We start from the raw sequence: 19,957 nt of genomic DNA on the forward strand, positions 1-19,957 counted from the left end.
TTTTATATCAAAGCTATTATTTGAGATATGTTACACTTCCATAATACATTTTTTTTTTTTACTTTACATAATATCGACGGTGGTAGGGTTGCCATCTGCCACGATACATTCAAATGTATCTACTAAATGCAGTCACGTTGACAAATATCTCTTCTGAAAGTGTTCTCTTTTTCTAGAATACTTAAATACAAGTTCCATTATTTATGTTATATTATTATTCATATTGTTAATATCTTTACTCATTTAATGACATTTAATAATTTAATTCTATTTTAATGTTTATCAAACACAAGGCATGCTGTGGTTGCCTATAAATGTAAGAACAGTAAGATCTAATCTACCAGTGTATTGTATTGAAATGTTTAGCTGTATCTTATGTTGGTAATCCTATAAATAAATAAATAATGATAATTTTCTTAAACATTGATAAAAAAAAGACAATTAAAAAGCCGATTCTGATGTAACATTAAAAAAAAAAATAGGAAAATTTTCAAACGCGGTAAAAATAAAAAAAAAAAAAAACAAAACATTATTGTATAAAGTTTAATTAACTCTTAATTCAATAATCACAACAAGATTATATTTTGTCATTATTTTATTACAAGATATTAATACTATTAGCATTTATTCTAATAACAAATTTATAAATATTATGTATTTAAAGCTTAAATTATTGAGAATTATTACCATTTTTATTGCACATATTTTATATTTATTACATTTATGTTGTAAATATACATATTTAAATAACTATCGCATATTAAGTTTGTCTTTTTTTTAAGCATTATGTTATAATTAAGTACTTTACAATTTACTTGATAAACTGGTTTTTTTTTCTGGCCTTTAAACTGTTACATCTCTGATTTGTGACTATTACTTTTAAACAAATAATAATATTTTATAACAATTATAATATATACGAAGTGTACTAAGGAAATATTGGTGTCGATTCTAAGACGCCATTTCACTAAACTTTCTTTAAACTTCAATACAAAATTATATAAGTAAGTGTACATATGGCGTGAAGAGTGAACGAGAAAAGAACATTAATTAAAATAATAGAGAAGAGAAGAGGCAAAATGCTGGGCCATCTTATACGACATGACGATTTTTTTAAGAGCATAGTAGAAGGAAAAATAGAGGGCAAAAGAGGAAAAGGAAGACCGAGGAATAACTACATGGGACACTAGGTATTATGTCGTATAGAGAGATCAAGGATATGTCCTGCGATAGAGCTGGCTGGAAGAAGATGCATGAATTAGTTGCACCGACAAGAGGAAACTCTTAAATGAAAAGAGAGACATATGGCGTAAAAGTAAACTAATTAAATGTAAAATAAAATATAATATATTATAATTAAACAAATATGGAAAATTAAAATATTTTAACTAGCAAAAAATTAAACTGTAATTAATTAAAATTAATATTAAATTACTTATGTCTTAACCAAATATTTTTAATTGTCAATTTCTCGAAGTTACTGTTTTATGGGTCGTCATAAACTAAAATTATAATAATTTTGACTTAAATTCATTAGAAAATTGGTTGATATTGGTCCTTAAAATAAATATCTTGCTCTGATATCAAACTGAAATGTTATGTTTCGGAGATAGATTTGAAGAAACGGTGCTTCAGAATCGACCCCATTATTTCACAATAGGTAATATTTATTAGAAAATATAATTGACGTTAAGTTTATATTTTAGTTTACAAAATTATACATAACACTTAACTTATATAAATTAATATTTTGAGAGCATTTATCACATGTCAGTTCACTTTTCACCACCACTATGCTTACTTGTTGCTCATAGTTTTTTTCTATATCACTAATACGGCCGGTCTGATGGGATAAATATCAAAGCATGCCACTGAAATAGTCGTGACAAATGAATTTTTTACATAATTAAAATGCATTTACTATAACGATTCTTGTTTGACCCTATTTTTATTTATTTTTTGCTTATTATTTCACAATTTTCATTACTATTCATGTTTATAAATTAAATAAAATTTATATAAAATCAACAATTGTGTATGTAGCATTAGAAATTTCACTGAATTAATATTATATAGCTTATTGTTGTCATGTAGCTTACAGCTGTAATTATTAAGTTATTTCAGCTGTAAGCTTTCTTAAAAAATAATAAATAGTAATAAATAAATAAATTATAGTATATATATATATATATATATATATATATATATATATGTTTGCTGTCGTCGTTCGTGATGTCACGTATGGACACCACAGAATATCAGCGCTGTAGCAATTAAATTGCTGCAGCACATACTGAGTGGTGACCACGTTGGCAATAATAAATGTAAAGTTTTTTTTTTTAATTCATAATTTATGGAACTTTTTGTTGTTGTCAATAAATGTTTTCTTCTTTCTTTCTATTTAGTGAGGGTAGGGCGATGCTGTCTGAGATATAGGTTTTATAGCTTAGTTCAGACACAGATGTTTAAGTTGATCTAAATGTATTAATGAATTTAAATATTCGTTATTATTTTTACTGTAATTTCTATAATGTTTATTACTATATATATGTATTACTATATATATGTATATATCGCCGTCTGGTCCCGGTATAGAATACGCCACAATTTTTTCTCATGGGTGTCGTAAAAGGCGACTAAGGGAGAGCGAGGGATGGGCAGGATCGTCCCTCTTAAAACATCACTAACAGTCTAACTGCGGTTGCCAACCCGCCTGCCAAGCATGGCAACTACTGGCAAAACTCCACTTCTAGGGAAGGCTTATGTTCAGCAGTGGACAGTTATTATGTATATTATTTTAATGTTATGGAATAAAGTTGTTTTTATTATTTATTTATGGACATAATAATCTTACTAATATAATAAAATAATAATTAGACGATATCTGTAGGGTTTTTTTTTATGGTTGAAGGTGCATTTGTTCGGGCATACCGTCCTTGCTATTTGATACGGGTGGCGGGATACCTGCTCCATTGGACACATAAAGGTCCTAATAAGGGTTATATAAGCCAAAATAATAATTATTAGGAATTTTGTCTATCTATCTGTCTGTCCGTCTATCTGACATTTGATCTGTTTGTCTGTATGTTTGTTCCGGTATTATACGAAAGCTACTGCATGAAATTGAATACAATTTTCACAGTTGTGTTCTCTAAGGTCTATCTTAAAAACTGATGTATGTTTATCCTGATACTCCATGTAGAAGTGGTATTTTCATTGGCCTTTCTATTCCAAAAATCCACGTGTACAAAGTAGCGGACAAAAATTAGTTTTAATTATAAAAAAAAACGTTATTTCTTTCTTCTAGCAATAACTCCATGTTTTTTTTTTCTTTCAAATATAGTAATAAATAAGTATATAATATTATTTTTCTAATTGAGACAAATACTTCCTAAGTTTCTTGACTTGCATAAGGTAACGTTTTACTTTTAAATTTTTGTCAATAAAAATACAAAAAAAAAAAAATCACATAAACCTACGTTTGCAGTCCAAATAGTTTTAAGCTAACATTTCCTACGCCGTCCCCAGCAGCTTCTCAGCAAGCCACGGTATGTAATATGTCACTCTAGAATAAACACCCGGGAAGCCAGCCTCGGCGCACTTCTTTCCGTAGGACACCACACCGATCTGGTAGAAGTATGTCGTGTAGTCAGATGGATTCCACTGGAAAAAAATAAAATTATATTATACTATATTCCGCAGGGATATAACAGCGACAGTATCCTATCTTCTTGGGATGTTACCTATCCGTGTACTCAAATTCATGCAAATCTGTTCAGTAGTTTTAGCATGAAAATGTAACAAACAATTACTCCTCTCCATCCAAAGGTTGGCTGGAAGAGATCGCTATTAGCGATAAGGTCGCCCATTGTTTTCTCATTGTGATTATTTCTTGTAATTGTTTATATTTATAATAAGTTTACTATTGTAATCTTTTGGAGGAAACAATAAAGAGTATCTATATATATTGATCCATTTTTTTTACAAACTTTAGAACGGTATAGAATACTTTATTTGCTTTGAATATGTGGTACAGGGTTTCATATTCAATTAATATTAAGCATGTAAATTATATAAATATAGCTTTTTTTTTAAGTTACTAATTAATTTTACAATAAATAAATAAATTTCCATTAAACAAATTCGTACCTACATACCATGTCATATTAATTATTAAAAAAATTTAAATTGGAAATAATTACATTATATATATAAAAACTACAATTTTATTAGCTTTTCTATTTCTGAAATACACGCATACGAAATACGAGTAGCAAGCAAAAAGCCAGTAAAATATAAATAAATAAATAACTCACAATAGGCTGCATAAGTGGTCCCCCACTGTCGCCCTGGCAAGCGTCCTTCCCCCCATTCTTGTAGCCGGCGCACAAGACCCTCTCGTCTATCTTCTGCGCCTTGTACTGCGAATAAGCTTGAGCGCAGGAGTCTGTGCTGACTACAGGCAACTGGAGCGCTTGCAGGTGGGTCGCTGATGGTCCTCCTAAATGAAGATTGAAGGAAGAAACTATTAGTAACAAGGACTATCGCTTCAATTGTACATACTCGAAGACCCCAATCTCACAGGCAGTATTTAGCCCTTAAGTCTAAGGTGAGACTGCCTCCCTTTGTGTGTTCTACCTCTTATACAACGGATTGTGTTCTGAAGAATTGTTCGAAATGATGCTGGTCATGGCTGGAAAGAAGCCATATAGTATATTTAAAAAAAGAAAAAGAATGATTTGAATTTTTGCATACCATTCTTGTATCTCTTCGTGTAATGTCTTATAACTATAATTTTGTTATGTAAATAAATATAAAAAACACTAGTGGACCTATAAAAGTGGTATCATTTTGGAATACGTCGTCTAGGTGCTGATAGTCACCATTCATAGTGGCACCGCTTCCCATCGACAGGGAAATCATTCACATATGCTAGAACATTAATACAGTGTGGTTTTGAAGGAGGAAGAGGAGTTTTCTTCAGTGAATACTCAGGCTGTTGAATAAGTTCCCTGTCGAGGATTCCTCTAGAGACTACAGTATGGACTTTTTCAAAATGGGTCTGTGTATTTTCAGGGTCGGCAACACGCACGTGACATCCTTAGTGTCGCAGGCGTCCATAGACTAAAACTACCGATTACCGTACGACCCAGAGGGGCTGTATGCCAGCTTCGTGATATAAAAAAATTTAATTGTATAAATGCTAAATTTATCAGCTTAATTTATTAACCAGAGGGAGACTTTGTACAAAAGTCAATTGCTTGGGTACCTCTGTCCCATTCGTGTTTCAACCGTGAAGCAGTTGTATTTGCATGGCTGTGTTTCGTTTTGAAGGGTGGGATATGGCGTGAATTTACTGGGTACAGAGGAATAACGCCTGAGTCCTCAGGAATGGCAACGCATGGTGGGTATCATGGGCGAAACAGTATACTCTGTTATGTCCATGTTACTGCTCATTTCTATAGGCGACTGTTACCACTTTCCATCAGTTGGGCCGTCAGCTTTTTTGGCATTCTAAGTTGTATAAAAAAAAATTTGGATAATTGTGCATGATACCCTTAGTGTTGCAAGCAACCATAAACTACAGTGACCGTTTACCATCAGACGGGCTGTATGCTTGTTTGCAATGAAATGAAATTAAATTACAGGGTTCGGAGATTTATTTCTACATCTTAATCATTAGTAATGGCAACTTATAAAGTATACGTAACGTCATAGAGCTGTTCACGTCTATAGGCTACCTTCTATCAGGTAAACTATGGCAATATTAAATTGTCCATCAGAAATCGTTGCTCCTAAAAGATGATACTGACTTTAACACAATTAAATCGGAACGGTTTTAAATTATGTTTGGTGGTTAAATTCGTCTACCTTCAGCAACTAGGATCGAAGGTATTTGGTAAAATAAAAAGCTAGCATGTGACATTCAGACATTATTTTTATTTTTGGTTAGGGTTTTTTTTATGCAACTCAGAATGGCAAACAAGCTGACGGCCCACCTGATCGAAAGTGGTAACTGTCGCCTGTAGACATGAGCAGTACCATGGACACAACAGAGTATATTGTTTCGCCCATGATACCCCCCATGCGTTGCCATTCCTGAGGACTCAGGTATTAATCTAGATCATCAGGAATAGATGTGTAGTAAAATGCTTAAATTAAACTTGTAATAATTGTGTAAATGGTATTAGGTCTTATTAAAAAGATGTCTACAGAATATGGTACTTACTAAATTCTGTGGCTCCCCACCCCGTAATTATAGGGTTGTAATTCTCGAAGGTTCTCTCTCTCAGCTCCGAGCTAGCCGGTAGGCAGATCGGTCTGATCAAATCTATAAAAATGGAAAGCAAATAAAAGAAAAGTAATACAAATTCGTTATTATAGCTTAATTATTTAATAAGTTTTTATTAAACTTGCTATTAAATATTAATTATTATTATATATTATTATTATTTACCTTTCATTCAAAATTGATATTTTACTTTTTAACCACTTATTAGCTTCCGATTGTGTTAAGATTTGGCGTATTTATATAAGTTTGGTAATTTATTAATATTATTGTTATGGTATAATGATTAGTTACACATGATAAATCTGTCATATTTGAGCTTGTTTGATTTATCTTGAGAAAACATAATAAAGAAATATATAACGTAAATAAAGAAATTGATAAAGTTTTTTTTTTTATACAACTTAGAATGGCAAGCAAGCTGACGGCCCACCTGTTGGAAAGTGGTAACCGTCGCCTATAGACATGAACAGTACTATGGACACAACAGAGTATACTGTTTCGCCTATAATATCCCCCATGCGTTGCCATTCCTGAGAATTCAAATGTTATTCCTCTGTACCCTGTAAATTCACGCCATATCTCACCCATCAAACCGAAACACAGCCATGCAATACAACTGCTTCACGGTAGAAACACGAATGGGACAGAGATACCCAAGCAATCGACTTTTGTACAAAGTCTCCCTCTGGTAGGACCCAGTAAGTACCCAGGCGGACTTATCCCTTGAAGGGATTTCTACTAGTCATTCTGTATGGTGCCTAGAGCCAAACCAAAGCCTAAGATTACAAGAGTATTTTTTTAAATGATTTTAAAATAACTTATTTTATATTTCATGTAAATCTATTTTATAATATGAAAAGATAAGGAAAATATATGTGAACTGCTTACTGTTATGGCTCATTTTTTTTAAATTCTCCTTCGACAACTTAAATTTTTTATGCAATATAGAATTCTGACTAAAATAATGTGACGTCCTACTTATTGGAAAGTGGTATAGTCCTATAGATATTAACAATACCATAACATCACTTTTTGATGTATTAGTTGTGTAAAGTATATCAAAGCATGCGAGAGATGAAAAGCTGCACAGTGGTGATAATGACGGTATCAGCCGTGAACTGTCCACTGCTAAACATTGGCCTCTCCCTTGGGAGGTTTTCAGTAGTTGCCAAATTTGACAGGAGGATTGATCTGGACATAGACCTCCCCCATAGTTGGGGGTTTTCATCATCATATCAGCCTTTAACTGTCCACTGTTGAACAAAAGCCTCCCCCTTGGGGGGTTTTGCCAATAGTTGCCACGCTTGGCAGGTGGCTTGATAATCGCAGTTATTTTTTGGCTTTGGTAATGTTTTAAAAGCGAAGCTGCTGGCTATCCGTCGCCCTCCCTTAGTCGCCTCTTACGACACCCACGGGAAAGTAAAGGATGGCCCATTTTATGCCGGGATGATACGGCAGTGTACATACAAAGTATTGTGGATAATGTATTGGATGAACCTGTAAATTGAACTTCTTTCTCCAGCACCAGAACTCCTATATCGTTAGTGTAGGCTTTGGAGCTGTACTGTTCGTGTTTGATCTTCTTTTTGATCAGGACGTCGGTCGGTGTGGCGCCGTCGTCTTCCTTTGCTAGGTCGAGCTCTCCCAAGCGAACGAGGAACCTAAAACAATTTAAATTCTATTAATATACTCGTCATATACACGAATGGTGCAGTAACGTGTAAAATAAAAAAAATAAATGTTTGTAACGATAACTGGATAGATAGATGGATGTTTGTTATTCTTTTACGCAAAAACTACTAAACGGATTTGTATGAAATTTAGTACACGAGTAGGTTATATCTTAACTTAGCATATAGGATACTTTATGTGCTTAGTATTAAATAAATAAAGAAGTTAAGACGAATTCTATTAATTGTAAAAAAAAAAAAATTAAATCGATTTTGAAGCGAAGTGAATAATTTGAGAACTTAGAAGCTAGACATTTAACTGGCTTGCTTCTCTAGTTAGGTTCTGATTTAAATCATAATTTATTTGTGTCTAAACACTAAGTATACAATTACTATAAGACTAAAAATTTGAGAAACTGTAAATGTAAAAAAATATAAAAATGTATTTTGAAGTATATATAAGCGTAAACGTTTAACAGTGATTCCTACACTTCTTGATTTCTACAGGACTATGGCTGTCCTGTAGAAATCAGGATAAATAACAGAAAGCGTTAACAATAAGCAGTTTTTTCAATGGGTGATAATGGAATGGTAAACCCACCTGCGCTATCGGTATACGCTGGCGGGGTACCAGTGAGGGATGATAGTTGACGACGAAAGCAGGTCAGTTAGCCCATCGCGACGAATTCCACTAGAGTTAACCACGATGGTTTCCACTAAGAACTGCGGGGAGGTCAAACTGATAGATTGCATTGCTGGCAATGGGATAGTTAGACCCCGTTACTAATAATCCCTTTCCCCTGAACGATAAGAATTTTAACAAGATTCTAAAACCTCAATCAAATATAATGTGAAAATATCAATCTAGAAAAGTTTACTTACTATTGTGACATTGCTTAATGGACGGTACACAAAACATAAACATTTCTTGCAAAGATACACTTGCTAAATATGTAAGTACATAACATTTTATGATCTTTAGGTAGCCGTCGAGATAATGGCTTGGAAATGGCCTTGGAGACTTATGGTATACAGATTGAATAGATCAACGTGAACCGGTTAAACTGGTGGATCTCAAGCCTAACATAGTTGTAAAGATATCTCGTGTTAATTTATTAATAAAGTCATTACCAGATGACATGTTGGTATGTTGATATGGACAGGAGGAGAATAAAGTTGTTTTGTATTTCCTAACATTTAATGAATCTTCAATGTTGAATCTTAAATCTTCAAAATTATTTAAACTGTCCGGTGCTGAACATAAGTCTTTCCCACGAGGGAGTTTTGCCAGTAGTTGGCACGCTTGGCAGGCGGGTTGGCAACCGCAGTGAGGCTTTTAGAAATGTTTTAAGAGGGACGCTGCTGCCCATCCTTCTACCGTTATGTTCTCTTACTACGTAAAAAGTGCTTACGACACTCACGGGAAAAGAAGAGGTGGCTTATTCTATGCCAGGATCACAGGGCATATATATATATATATATATATATATATATATATATATATATATATATGCAATGTTAATTACTTTTAATTTTTTATATAATGATTCTAACAAAGTATAGATTTTAAAATTTGACAGATAATCTAGACGTTGGGAGCCCCAGTGTGAAGTCTATTAAGTAAATATATACGAACATCAAAACCTTCTAAATATTAGCCTGAGTCTATATTTATAAGTCAACGCAATTACATATTTCCACACATGTCTATTTGTTCACGCTGATATTTTTATACGAATACATCCGCTTGTATGTCTGTTTACGTAGTTTATATGCACTCTAGTAAGTATAGTTACCAGGAAACGATAAACGATTTCTATTTGTATGGGGAAACCCAGTTGTCAAATTTTTTAGTATCTCCAACTAGGAGGACTTTCTAAATTTGTTAGTTTTTTTTTTTGTGTGTGTATCAAAATTGATTCAGAAAGATTTGCACAAATGCAATATCTTCTTTAATACTTTAATAATGAGCTTGGTAGTAAATTTTTTTTATTATTAATGTTTGATAATGGAATAGTAAGTAACCTCGCCAGCGCTATTGGTATTCGCTCAATAAGAGATAAGCAGGTGAGAATTTTTTTTTCTACAATTTAGAATACAAACAAGCTGACGGCCCACCTGATGGAAAGTGGTAACCATCACCTATAGACATGAGCAATACCATGGACATAACAGAATATACTGTTTCGCTCATAATACCCCCCATGCGTTGCCATTCCTTAGGACTTAGGTGTTATTCCTCTGTACCCAGTAAATTCACGCCATGTTCCACCCTTCAAACCGAAACACAGCCATGAAAACACAACTGCTTCATGTTTGAAACACGAATGGGACAGAGGTACCCAAGCAATCGACTTTTGTACAAAGTCTCCCTCTGGTAAATGAAAGCAAGTCTTCTGGCTGGATGGTGGCGAATTTACTAGAAATTAACCTCTATGGTTTCTAGTGGTCCTGTGTGGAGGTCGACCTGACAGGGTATATTATTATTGCTAGCAATGAGGACTGATTTCCGAATTACTAGTAATCCCTTCAATGACCTGTAGTTCTATGCTAGAATTACGCATTTTTTTTTACTTGATTAAAGCCGCGTAAAAGTAAGAACTGAACTTTTCTGAAGTCCGTGTGAAATGAAATATCATAAGAGAGGCAACAGACACTCTTAAAGGACTTACGCGACCTTCAGTAATGAAGTGTACGAAGAGAGAAAGAGAGATTTTTACGTAAGTCGAATGTAAATGTAATGTAATGTAAATTGGACTCTCTTTTCCGCGTTTAGTCTCTTATTTGGGCCGTTGTGCGTATGAGTCGTAGCTAGTACAGCCAACCTAGCTCCGACCATTACGTAAGTCGAAAATTGGATTCATCAAATATTCAATTTAAAAGCTTGTGCGATCGAGACAAATATTGAAAATCAATTCAAAAATTATTGATAAATGTGAGACATACACAAAAATAATAACCCAAGTTAATAATACAGAGCGGAAAGGGATTGTTGGTAATGGAGACTGAGAAACCCATTGCTAGCAATATACCCAACCATGTCGACCTCGTCGCGGTTCTCCCTGGAAACTATCATGGTTAATTCCTGATGAATTCATCATGATGGGCTAACTGGCCTGTTTTCATTCTCATCTATCACTCTTCACTGGTGCTCCGCTAGCATATCCCGTTAACGCAGGCGGGGTTACCATACCATTTTCACCCATCAAAAAAAAAGTTAATAATACAATCATGTTTGAAGTCAAGTGGAAATATTACTTACAAGTCATCTTCATGCAAGTATATGCAGTGAGCTGCGGTGAGAACGTGTTTGGAGGTGACCAGGGTGCCTCCGCACAGCCACCGCGCACCGGGGCCGCGCTTGGGCTTGTAGCCCAGAAGCGCCATCCATGGGAAGTCACCTGTGGGAAGGCATATTCACTATAGTCTATTCCAATAAACAAAACTTAATGAAAATGTCAGTAAGTCTTTTTTTTTTAATTGCCACAGAAATACTCTTTAATGAAATTAGTTTAAATAATCGACATAATGATTGAACATCAGTAGACTGTTCATGATTTAATCATTTGTATCCATCGTCATTAAATTCAACTAAAATAGAATATATACCCCTCCCTTTCTCGTGGGTGTCGTCAGAGGCAACTAAGGGAACTCAATGATCGAGAGATAGACAGTAGCGTCCCTCTTAAAACATTACCGAAGCCTAACTGCGGTTGCCAACCCGTCTGCCAAACGTGGCAAGTACTGGCAAAACTCTTCCTATGGGGGAGGCCTGTGTTCAGCAGTGGACAGTTAGACTGATGTGGTATATCCTGAACAACGCTATGAACATTACAGGTGCTCATAGTAATTCCCATGATACTTCCCATGCGTTGTCATCTCTTGTTAGTATAATTAGAAAAAAATATATTTTCAAATCTTTACTAATATTATAAATATGGTAGTTAGTTTATTTGTTTGCTACCTCTTAGCGCCTTAACGGCTTAACCAATTACTATGGTTTTGGGGGGAAGGGATTGTTAGTAATGAGGACTATCAGTTCCATAGCTAGCAGCATGCCCTGACAGTCGACGTCCACGTGTCCTCCCCCCTGGAAACCATCGTGCTGAATTCCAGGTGTATTCATCACGATAGACTAATTGATTTGTCGTTTCATCCTTACCTATCAACCCTCACTGATGCCCCGCCAGCGTATACCGTTAGCACAGGCGGGCTTATCATTACATTATCATCCATTAAAAAAAAACAATTACTGTGAAATTTATAACACATAGTGTATGGGATGGAAAGAAATATAGGCTACGTTCTGTCTCGGTCAAAAAACATATTCCAACTACGCGGGCGAAGTCGCGAATAAAAACTAGTCTGATATAAACACACACAACCACTCTTTGGAATCAACTTCCAGCAGCAGTATTTCCGAACCGATACGACAACATAACCTTCAAGAAACCTTTCTTTTTAAAAGACCGGCAGCACACCTGCAATGCCGTAGGTGTTGTGGGTTACCATGGGCGGCGGTAGTCACTTACCATCAGGTGAGCCGCATGCTCGTTTGCCCCCTGTGTTGTAAAAAAAAAATATAAAGTAAATTATTACTTACCGAGATGAGCGTCAACCCCCCCAATCACCCTACTGAACGATGCATTGCTGACTCCGCACACAGGCGGTTGGGGTAAAGATGCAACAAAGTCATCAGAGAACGATTTGCCTTCAGATTCTTTTTCTGGCTCCTCCGTGATGGTGGGTGCTTTGGTGACGGGTTGTGTTGGTGGCGGTGGTGGGGGTACCGACGGTGGTGGCCCGGTAGGGATGCCTGGTCGTGGACAGCAGACCTGAATAGTAACGGTTTCATTTTTGGTGCCTTATATAATTTCTTTATTACTTGATCGATAAACATAGATACAGTTTAATAAAACTAAGTCAGATTTACGTTCAACTACATGTAATCACCAGAGGGAGACTTTGTAAAGTCCGACCTGTATATCGACCTCACATTGCTAGCAAAGTGTACTAGTAATTCATTACGCACAAACGCTTCCATTTACACATAAGCTATATAAAATAGAAATTTTAGTCATACAAAACAAAGAAATGAAATGGAATGAGATTTATTCGTAAAAAAACATAACTGTAGTTACATACATACATACATATCTGTCACGCCTGTCCCCCATTAGGGTAGGCAGAAACAATGGAACGCCAAATGCTTCGATTCAAGCAAATCTCTTTCGCTTCTTCCACATTCATCAATCTTTACATACACGTTCGCTGGTTACGGGTACTTTTAATTTGGCCCTTCTTTAGCACGTCGCCTATTTGGTCAACATACGTCCGTTTAGGGCGGCCCCTACCGACATCTCCATTCATTCTTTTCGTGATTCTTCTTTCATCCATCCGTCCAAACTGTAGTTTCTTAACTAATACTAATATTATAGTTTTATAAGGGTACAGTAATTATGGTTTTAACTGGGCTATTATGGCTGGTTTGAAACTGGGCTTCTAAATAGGTTAATATAATAACCTGTGTTAAGGGGCCACAGCCCAAATCCCCTTTCATAAAAAGTATAATTAAATCATATAGTGCGGTGTGAGACCTAAACTTTCTGATTCTGATGATGGGACATATTTGTATTATTAATCCGTTTCCAGGTAGACTATTTAACATTTACCTTAGGGTTGTTCCCGTCAAATCCGCAGTGCACTTTCCTCAACAGCTGCACAGCCGCCGGGCTGGAGCCGGCCTCCTGAACAACCTTCAAATACTTCTCACATTGGAACAGGCTTACACAACTACCGACCTGATCATCTATAGTAGAACACGTTTCCTCTGTAAAAAGAAATTTCAATTAAACCGATTTACAAACTGAGCTGCTTTTTTAACCAACTTCAAAACGATGGATTTTCTCAATTCGGCTGTTTTTTTATGTTTTTCAATAAATAATATTACTACGTCAAGTATAAGTCAAGTACCAGAGGGAGACTTTGTACAAAAGTCGATTGCTTGGCTACCGCTGTCCTATTCGTGTTTCTACCGTGAAGCAGTTGTGTTTGCATGGCTGTGTTTCGGTTTGAAGGGTGGGATATGGCAGTGATTTTACAGGCTACAGAGGAATAACGCCTGAGTTCTCGGGAATGGCAACGCATGGGAGGTATCATGGGCGAAACAGTATACTCTGTTATGTTCATGGTACTGCTCATGTCTATAGGCGACAGTTACCACTTTCCATTAGGTGGGCCGTGAGCTTGTTTACCATTCTAAGTTGCATAAAAAAAGTATTAGCCGATTTAGAAAATCCTTATATATTTTTACAAAAATTAGTTTAATACTTTAGTTTTGAAATCAAAAAACTTATCTTGCTACAATTGAAGTCGATTTTTCTTAACACAAACTTAAATTATATGCAATTCGGAATGGCAAATAAGCTGATACTCCACCTGATATAAGGTGATAACCGTCACCTGCAGACATGAACACATTTAAGTAATTTCCACGCCAAATCTTACCCTTCAAATTGAAATGCACAATAATAAAAAACCGCTTGAATAGTTACAAAATTTACACGGTCACAAATGAGTAAACTCTATAGAGTGCAAAAAGAAATATTAAAATCGGTACAGAAAGTAAAAATGTTGAATACAGATTTGACATATACGCACAGGTGAATTGAGAATCTCCTCCCTATGGTCGTTAAATAATTAATTTACTGTGCTGTTTTTTTATTCTTTCTAGATTTTATTTACAAAAAAATTATTGGTACAAAAGGCGGATTTAATACTATATATCAGGGTTTCCTAAAGTGGGGTTCCACGGATCTCTTAGGGGTCCGTAGCATGTGTCAGTTAGTAAGTCAGTTAAGTTCTCGTTAAATTAGTTGTAAGCGTAATGAAATTAACAATAAAAGTTTTTTTTTTTTAATAAAAATGCCTTTTCTCTTTTCCTTTTAGGACCTAACTAAATTGTTTTTCGAAAAGGCATTTAATCATAACAGGGGTCCGTGGAATTGTTTAAATTGTGAACGTGGTCCGTGTTAAGGTAAGGTAAGTGTTAAAAAGTTTAAGAAACCCTGCTATACTTGTATAGCATTCTACAATAAACATTTGGAAAAAACAGAAATATAAAACGAACTATAATAAAAAGTATTGAAAATAAGTGTTGGTATATAGAACTACTTGTTACAGAAATAGATGAGACAGTGTGAAGCACTTTTTGAATGAGTATTCCATAACCAGGGCATGCATGATGTGAGTTATAGAAATGGTTGATGAAAGAGATACCTTTAAAGTGCATTGTCCATACTACGATGTTCTTATTTAACGGAGAATATTACACATATATATATATATATATATATATATATATATATATATATATATATATATATATATATATATATATATATATATATATACAATCACAATACATAACAATCAAAAGTAAAAGAAAAGAGAGTTTCTTGTAATGTTGCATTCAAGAATATCAGAGGGAGACTTTGTACAAAAGTCGTTTGTTTAGACACCTCTGTCCCATTCGTGTTTCTACCGTGAAGCAGTTGTGTTTGCATGGCTGTGTTTCAGTTTGAAGGGTAGGATATGACTGTGAATTTACAGGGTACAGAGGAATAACACCTGAGTCCTCAGGAATGGTAACGCGACGAGAGTATCATAGGCGAAACAGTATACTCTGTTATGTCCATGGTACTGCTCATATCTATAGGCGACGGTTACCACTTTCCATCAGGTGGGCCGTCAGCTTGTTATTCTAAGTTGCAAAAAAAAGTTAACCTGAGACCACGCTATCCAGCGTCAATACAATAATAAATTGACTCGTATACCATTGAACTTCATTTATTTATTTAATTTATTTATTTATTATTACCTGCAGTTTACAAATGATCACACTCCTACACACTACAGTTAATTGTAATTTATAAGTACATGTCAAGTTATTTACAATAATTAATAGTATTAATTAACTATAAAAGATTACGATTATATTTATTTCATATCAAATTCTATTGTATTTTTAACGACAATTTAAAAATTCCACGTGGAAAGTGATAAATTAGACAAGGACGGTATGAATTATGCATGGTAAGCTATTACAATAAAATATTCTCCTAATTAGAAATCTTCCACTAATAATGTAAAATTTAAGTGTAAATTTACCATGTGGTTCCTGCATAGAATGGACCACCCCATCATTTCCCGTGGGTGTCATAAGTGGTGACTAAGGGAACTCAATAGTCAACACATGGACAGTAGCGTCCTTCTTAAACATCTCCATAGTCTGACTGCAGTTGCCAATCCGCTTGCCAAGCTTGGCAACTACTGGCAAAACACCCCAAGAGGCCTATGTTCAGCAGTGGACAGTTAACGGCTGATGTGATGAATAGTGTAAATGTGGGAATCTGTAAAGATGTTTGAATGTTTGTTACTCAATCACGCCTAAACGTTTGGATAGCTATGAATGCAATTTGGTTCGCGGAAAGACAGGACTGTAGTTAGACCCATGTTTAAGGTAGGGCAAAAAAATTTGTTGGTAGAGCAGAAACCATAATTAAATGACTTCGAAAAAGCGAATCTACTTAATTTTGTTGGAGCCTTTCATTTTAAGAATTTCATTAAGGGCATTGGGCATTTAAAGGTAGAGTAATGCCCCTCAATGCAACATTGCTTTTTACGAGTATGATCCGACTATTTGATATGGAAATTATGTTTTGCTTCCTACGGCCATTTAACGGGGTCAATTTTTATAGGATTAAAGCCTTATATAAAATTGGAGCAAAATTTTATTTGCACATTTGCAAAAATTTATTTAAATCTGTTGAGCCATTACGAGATTAGCGTGAATGAACGTGAATCGGAATTTTCATATATATATATATATAATCTCGATTTTTCGAATCAAATAAAACTAGGGGTATTCCGTATAATCCCAAATACGGATAATCAAACATCAAATAAAACAATAGTTAAATTTTAATATATTTTTTTTATTTTGTAAAGGGTTTTACATACGTCATTTAGACAATACGATATAAAAAAATTACGAGGTATAAAGATAACGGATTCCATAATACCTATGTAATGGACGGAAAGGGATTGTTAGCAATGGGGTTTGACAGCCCCATTGCTAGCAATATGCCCTATTAGGTCGACCTCCACGTGGTTCCCCCTGGAAACCATCGTGAACAATTCTTGTTGAATTCGTCACGATGGGCTAACTGACCTGCTTCATCCTCACCTATCATCCTTCACTGGTGCCCCGCCGGTGTATACCGATAACACGGATGGGTTTACCATTCCATTATCAACCATTAAAAAAAACCTACGTAATTTAAAATTTTGCTTGGAAATAATTAATTACTAATCTTTGACGTAATGAATCACGTCTTTTCATTGTGGCCAAGTCCCTGATGTACTTTACTAGTAACAATTATATGGGATTCGATTCGACTTGTATTGTCCGGATAATCGAATATTCGGATAACTGATGTTTGGTTAATCAAGATTCTACTGTATGTCTAAAAGGTGAATATTACTAAAACAAATGTTGTCTCAAGCAGTTATTTGCAAATATGGCACCCAAATTTCATAATGTCCTTCTACATAAAAAGTCATGGCAGTGAATTCGATTCAGTCTGATGACAAAATCTTGTGTCAATATTGATAAGTAAATAGAAGTGGATAGCCAATAAAGTTGAGCGATATTAGACCTTAACTAGATAAATTTAAGATAACACTAGTGATCTATAGGTTGACTCGTGGGCAGATTTTTTATTTGAAGTGGCAAGATGGGTCGTCAGCTTGACCCAGCTGACGGAAAACAGATATGAATTCATGTAATTCACTTGTTCTAATGCCCATTGTATCTCTCATGGGTTGCCATTCCTGAGGCCTAAAATGTTACGTTCTCGAGTTCTATAATTTCACATTCATATTTAGAAATGATAGAATTTTTATCGTGCCTCCGATCAAACTGTTTATAATTACTCCCCTCCATCCAAAAGTTGGCTGGAAGAGATCGCTTTTAGCGATAAGGTCGCCCATTGTTTTCTCACTGTGATTATTTCTTGTAATTGTTTATATTTACAATAAGTTTACTATTGTAATCTTTCTATTGACCTCATTTTGCAGGTATTGCGATGCACGCACACACACTCATTTTCATGAAACTGTTTCAATACGAATTGTTTTTTTTTTTATTTTATATTCTTTATTTGTGTATATATATTTTTGTGTGTAGTTTCGTTACTATAATTCTTAATATTTTTTTTGACCAATGTGTGGGTGTAGTAATATATTTCTCTTAAAAAAAGTTTTTTCTTTCTTTATTTTGGAGGGAACAATAAAGAGTATCTATCTATTCACATCTCACCCTTCCCACTAAAATGATAATGCAAACACAACTTATTTTCCATGGGGAGGACTAGCCCCCTTGAAGCTTTGCTCGCATCCTGTAATGGACATCACACGATTCTGGGACCTGCACGACCCTAAGCTCCCCACTCCTCTCTAAATATGCCTATAAACATGGGTAGGAAAAGGTAATTAAACAGGTGACTTTAAAACAAAGTCCTTCTCTAGTATAAGATAAAGTTCAATTTATATACTAACTAAATTTTTATGACGGCCTTTCAAAATATTTTCTTGTATATATTATGTTTTATATTTATATTATATATGTATATTTTTAATAAATCTATTCTGTTATATACTTAATTGCTCAAGAAGATCATTGGGCTCAGTAACGTACCTTGAGTGAGACGAACGCCTAAATTATTTAAATTCATTTTAAATAAATTAAAATTCTATATCAATAGTTATTACGATCAAAATTGAATAACTGGGAAGCAAACGAAGGTCATGTGAGGTTCAACAGCAGTTTTTATAAGTATCTGTACCGAAATTAAAGTTTTTACTCGGGTTTTTGTTTGTAGTATAGAAATACGTGACTCGTCTGTATACAAATTATTGTGTATACTGAATTTTCCAATTTGTTACCACTCTCACGTGTTGCTAAAATGGTTATAGAGAGCACCAGTTACTATAATCACATTTAATATTAGACAAAAATCCATTAAAAAATATTAAAAAAAAATCATATATTTTTTTTATGAACCTGAGCGTAGTAGCTACTATATTTTTCTATGTATTTTTATTTTCTTTATTTTTTGTTTTCGAGTAGCAGTTAAGGAGTTTCCTCTTTAATATAGTCACAACATTGAAAGGAAAGATAGAAGACTATGACAGAGATTAAAAACAAAAGATAATAAAAAATAAATACATAGAAAAATATAGTTGCCAGTACTCCACAAACAACATGATAAGGGGAGGTTTTAATCTTAATATGATTATTGGTTTTTATTTTTAAATTATTAAAAAAAATACATTAAAAATGATCTAAACTGATTTTTAATTTACCAAAGTTAACGAAATAAAAAATATAAATGTAAGGATTTATCCTAAATTTGTGAAGAAAAATAAATCTTATTTATTTTATTTTTATTTACCTATATTTTATATCATGTAAACTACCTGTATTTATATTCAGTTCTCTATGTCTTATTAGTTCATGTAAATAAATGGTAATTAAGTGTATCTGATAATACTTTAATTCGCGCATTCCTAAAAACAAGACATCGGATATTGCTGTCTCGTTCTATCTCATGCACACAGGAGCGACAACATAGCTGTAGACAGATTAATAGTCTCACATCTGGATACAACAAGATAAATACCACATGATAATTTTAAACGATTCAATTACGTATATGCGCAATAAATGTAAAGTTAATTGTTTTCATATAAAAAGTGTATTTTATTAGACATAATTACTTTACACTGTTATGTGATGGTAGGAGTAAATATACAATAATATTGTAACCGGTTCTTAGCATCGTTATATTTACGATTGTACGCAAATCGTAAACTATTGTAATCTTAAGATTTGTTCTTTAACATTAAATGAAATCAAGGCCTCTATCGGACC

The 19,957-nt window shown here is 34.2% G+C and overlaps 1 protein-coding gene across 1 annotated transcript in view; it reads right to left on the minus strand.

The window, feature by feature from the left end:
- Positions 1–529: 529 nt before the first annotated feature.
- The window catches only part of LOC113511485 (uncharacterized), a 28,666-nt gene continuing 9,238 nt past the window's right edge, over positions 530–19,957 (minus strand). Inside the window, exons 3-9 of the mRNA XM_052901108.1 lie at positions 13,635–13,792; positions 12,566–12,797; positions 11,225–11,363; positions 7,790–7,953; positions 6,230–6,331; positions 4,317–4,501; positions 530–3,663 (exon numbers count right to left, since the gene is read on the minus strand). Coding sequence (XP_052757068.1) covers positions 3,514–3,663; positions 4,317–4,501; positions 6,230–6,331; positions 7,790–7,953; positions 11,225–11,363; positions 12,566–12,797; positions 13,635–13,792 — 1,130 coding nt within the window. The 3' untranslated portion in view covers positions 530–3,513. The remainder of the gene's footprint in view (positions 3,664–4,316; positions 4,502–6,229; positions 6,332–7,789; positions 7,954–11,224; positions 11,364–12,565; positions 12,798–13,634; positions 13,793–19,957) is intronic.

The sequence above is a fragment of the Galleria mellonella genome, unplaced genomic scaffold (genome assembly GCF_026898425.1).
Source record: "Galleria mellonella isolate WM207_F2 unplaced genomic scaffold, CSIRO_AGI_GalMel_v1 utg1267, whole genome shotgun sequence".
In the NCBI taxonomy this organism is placed as follows: Eukaryota; Metazoa; Arthropoda; class Insecta; order Lepidoptera; family Pyralidae; genus Galleria; species Galleria mellonella.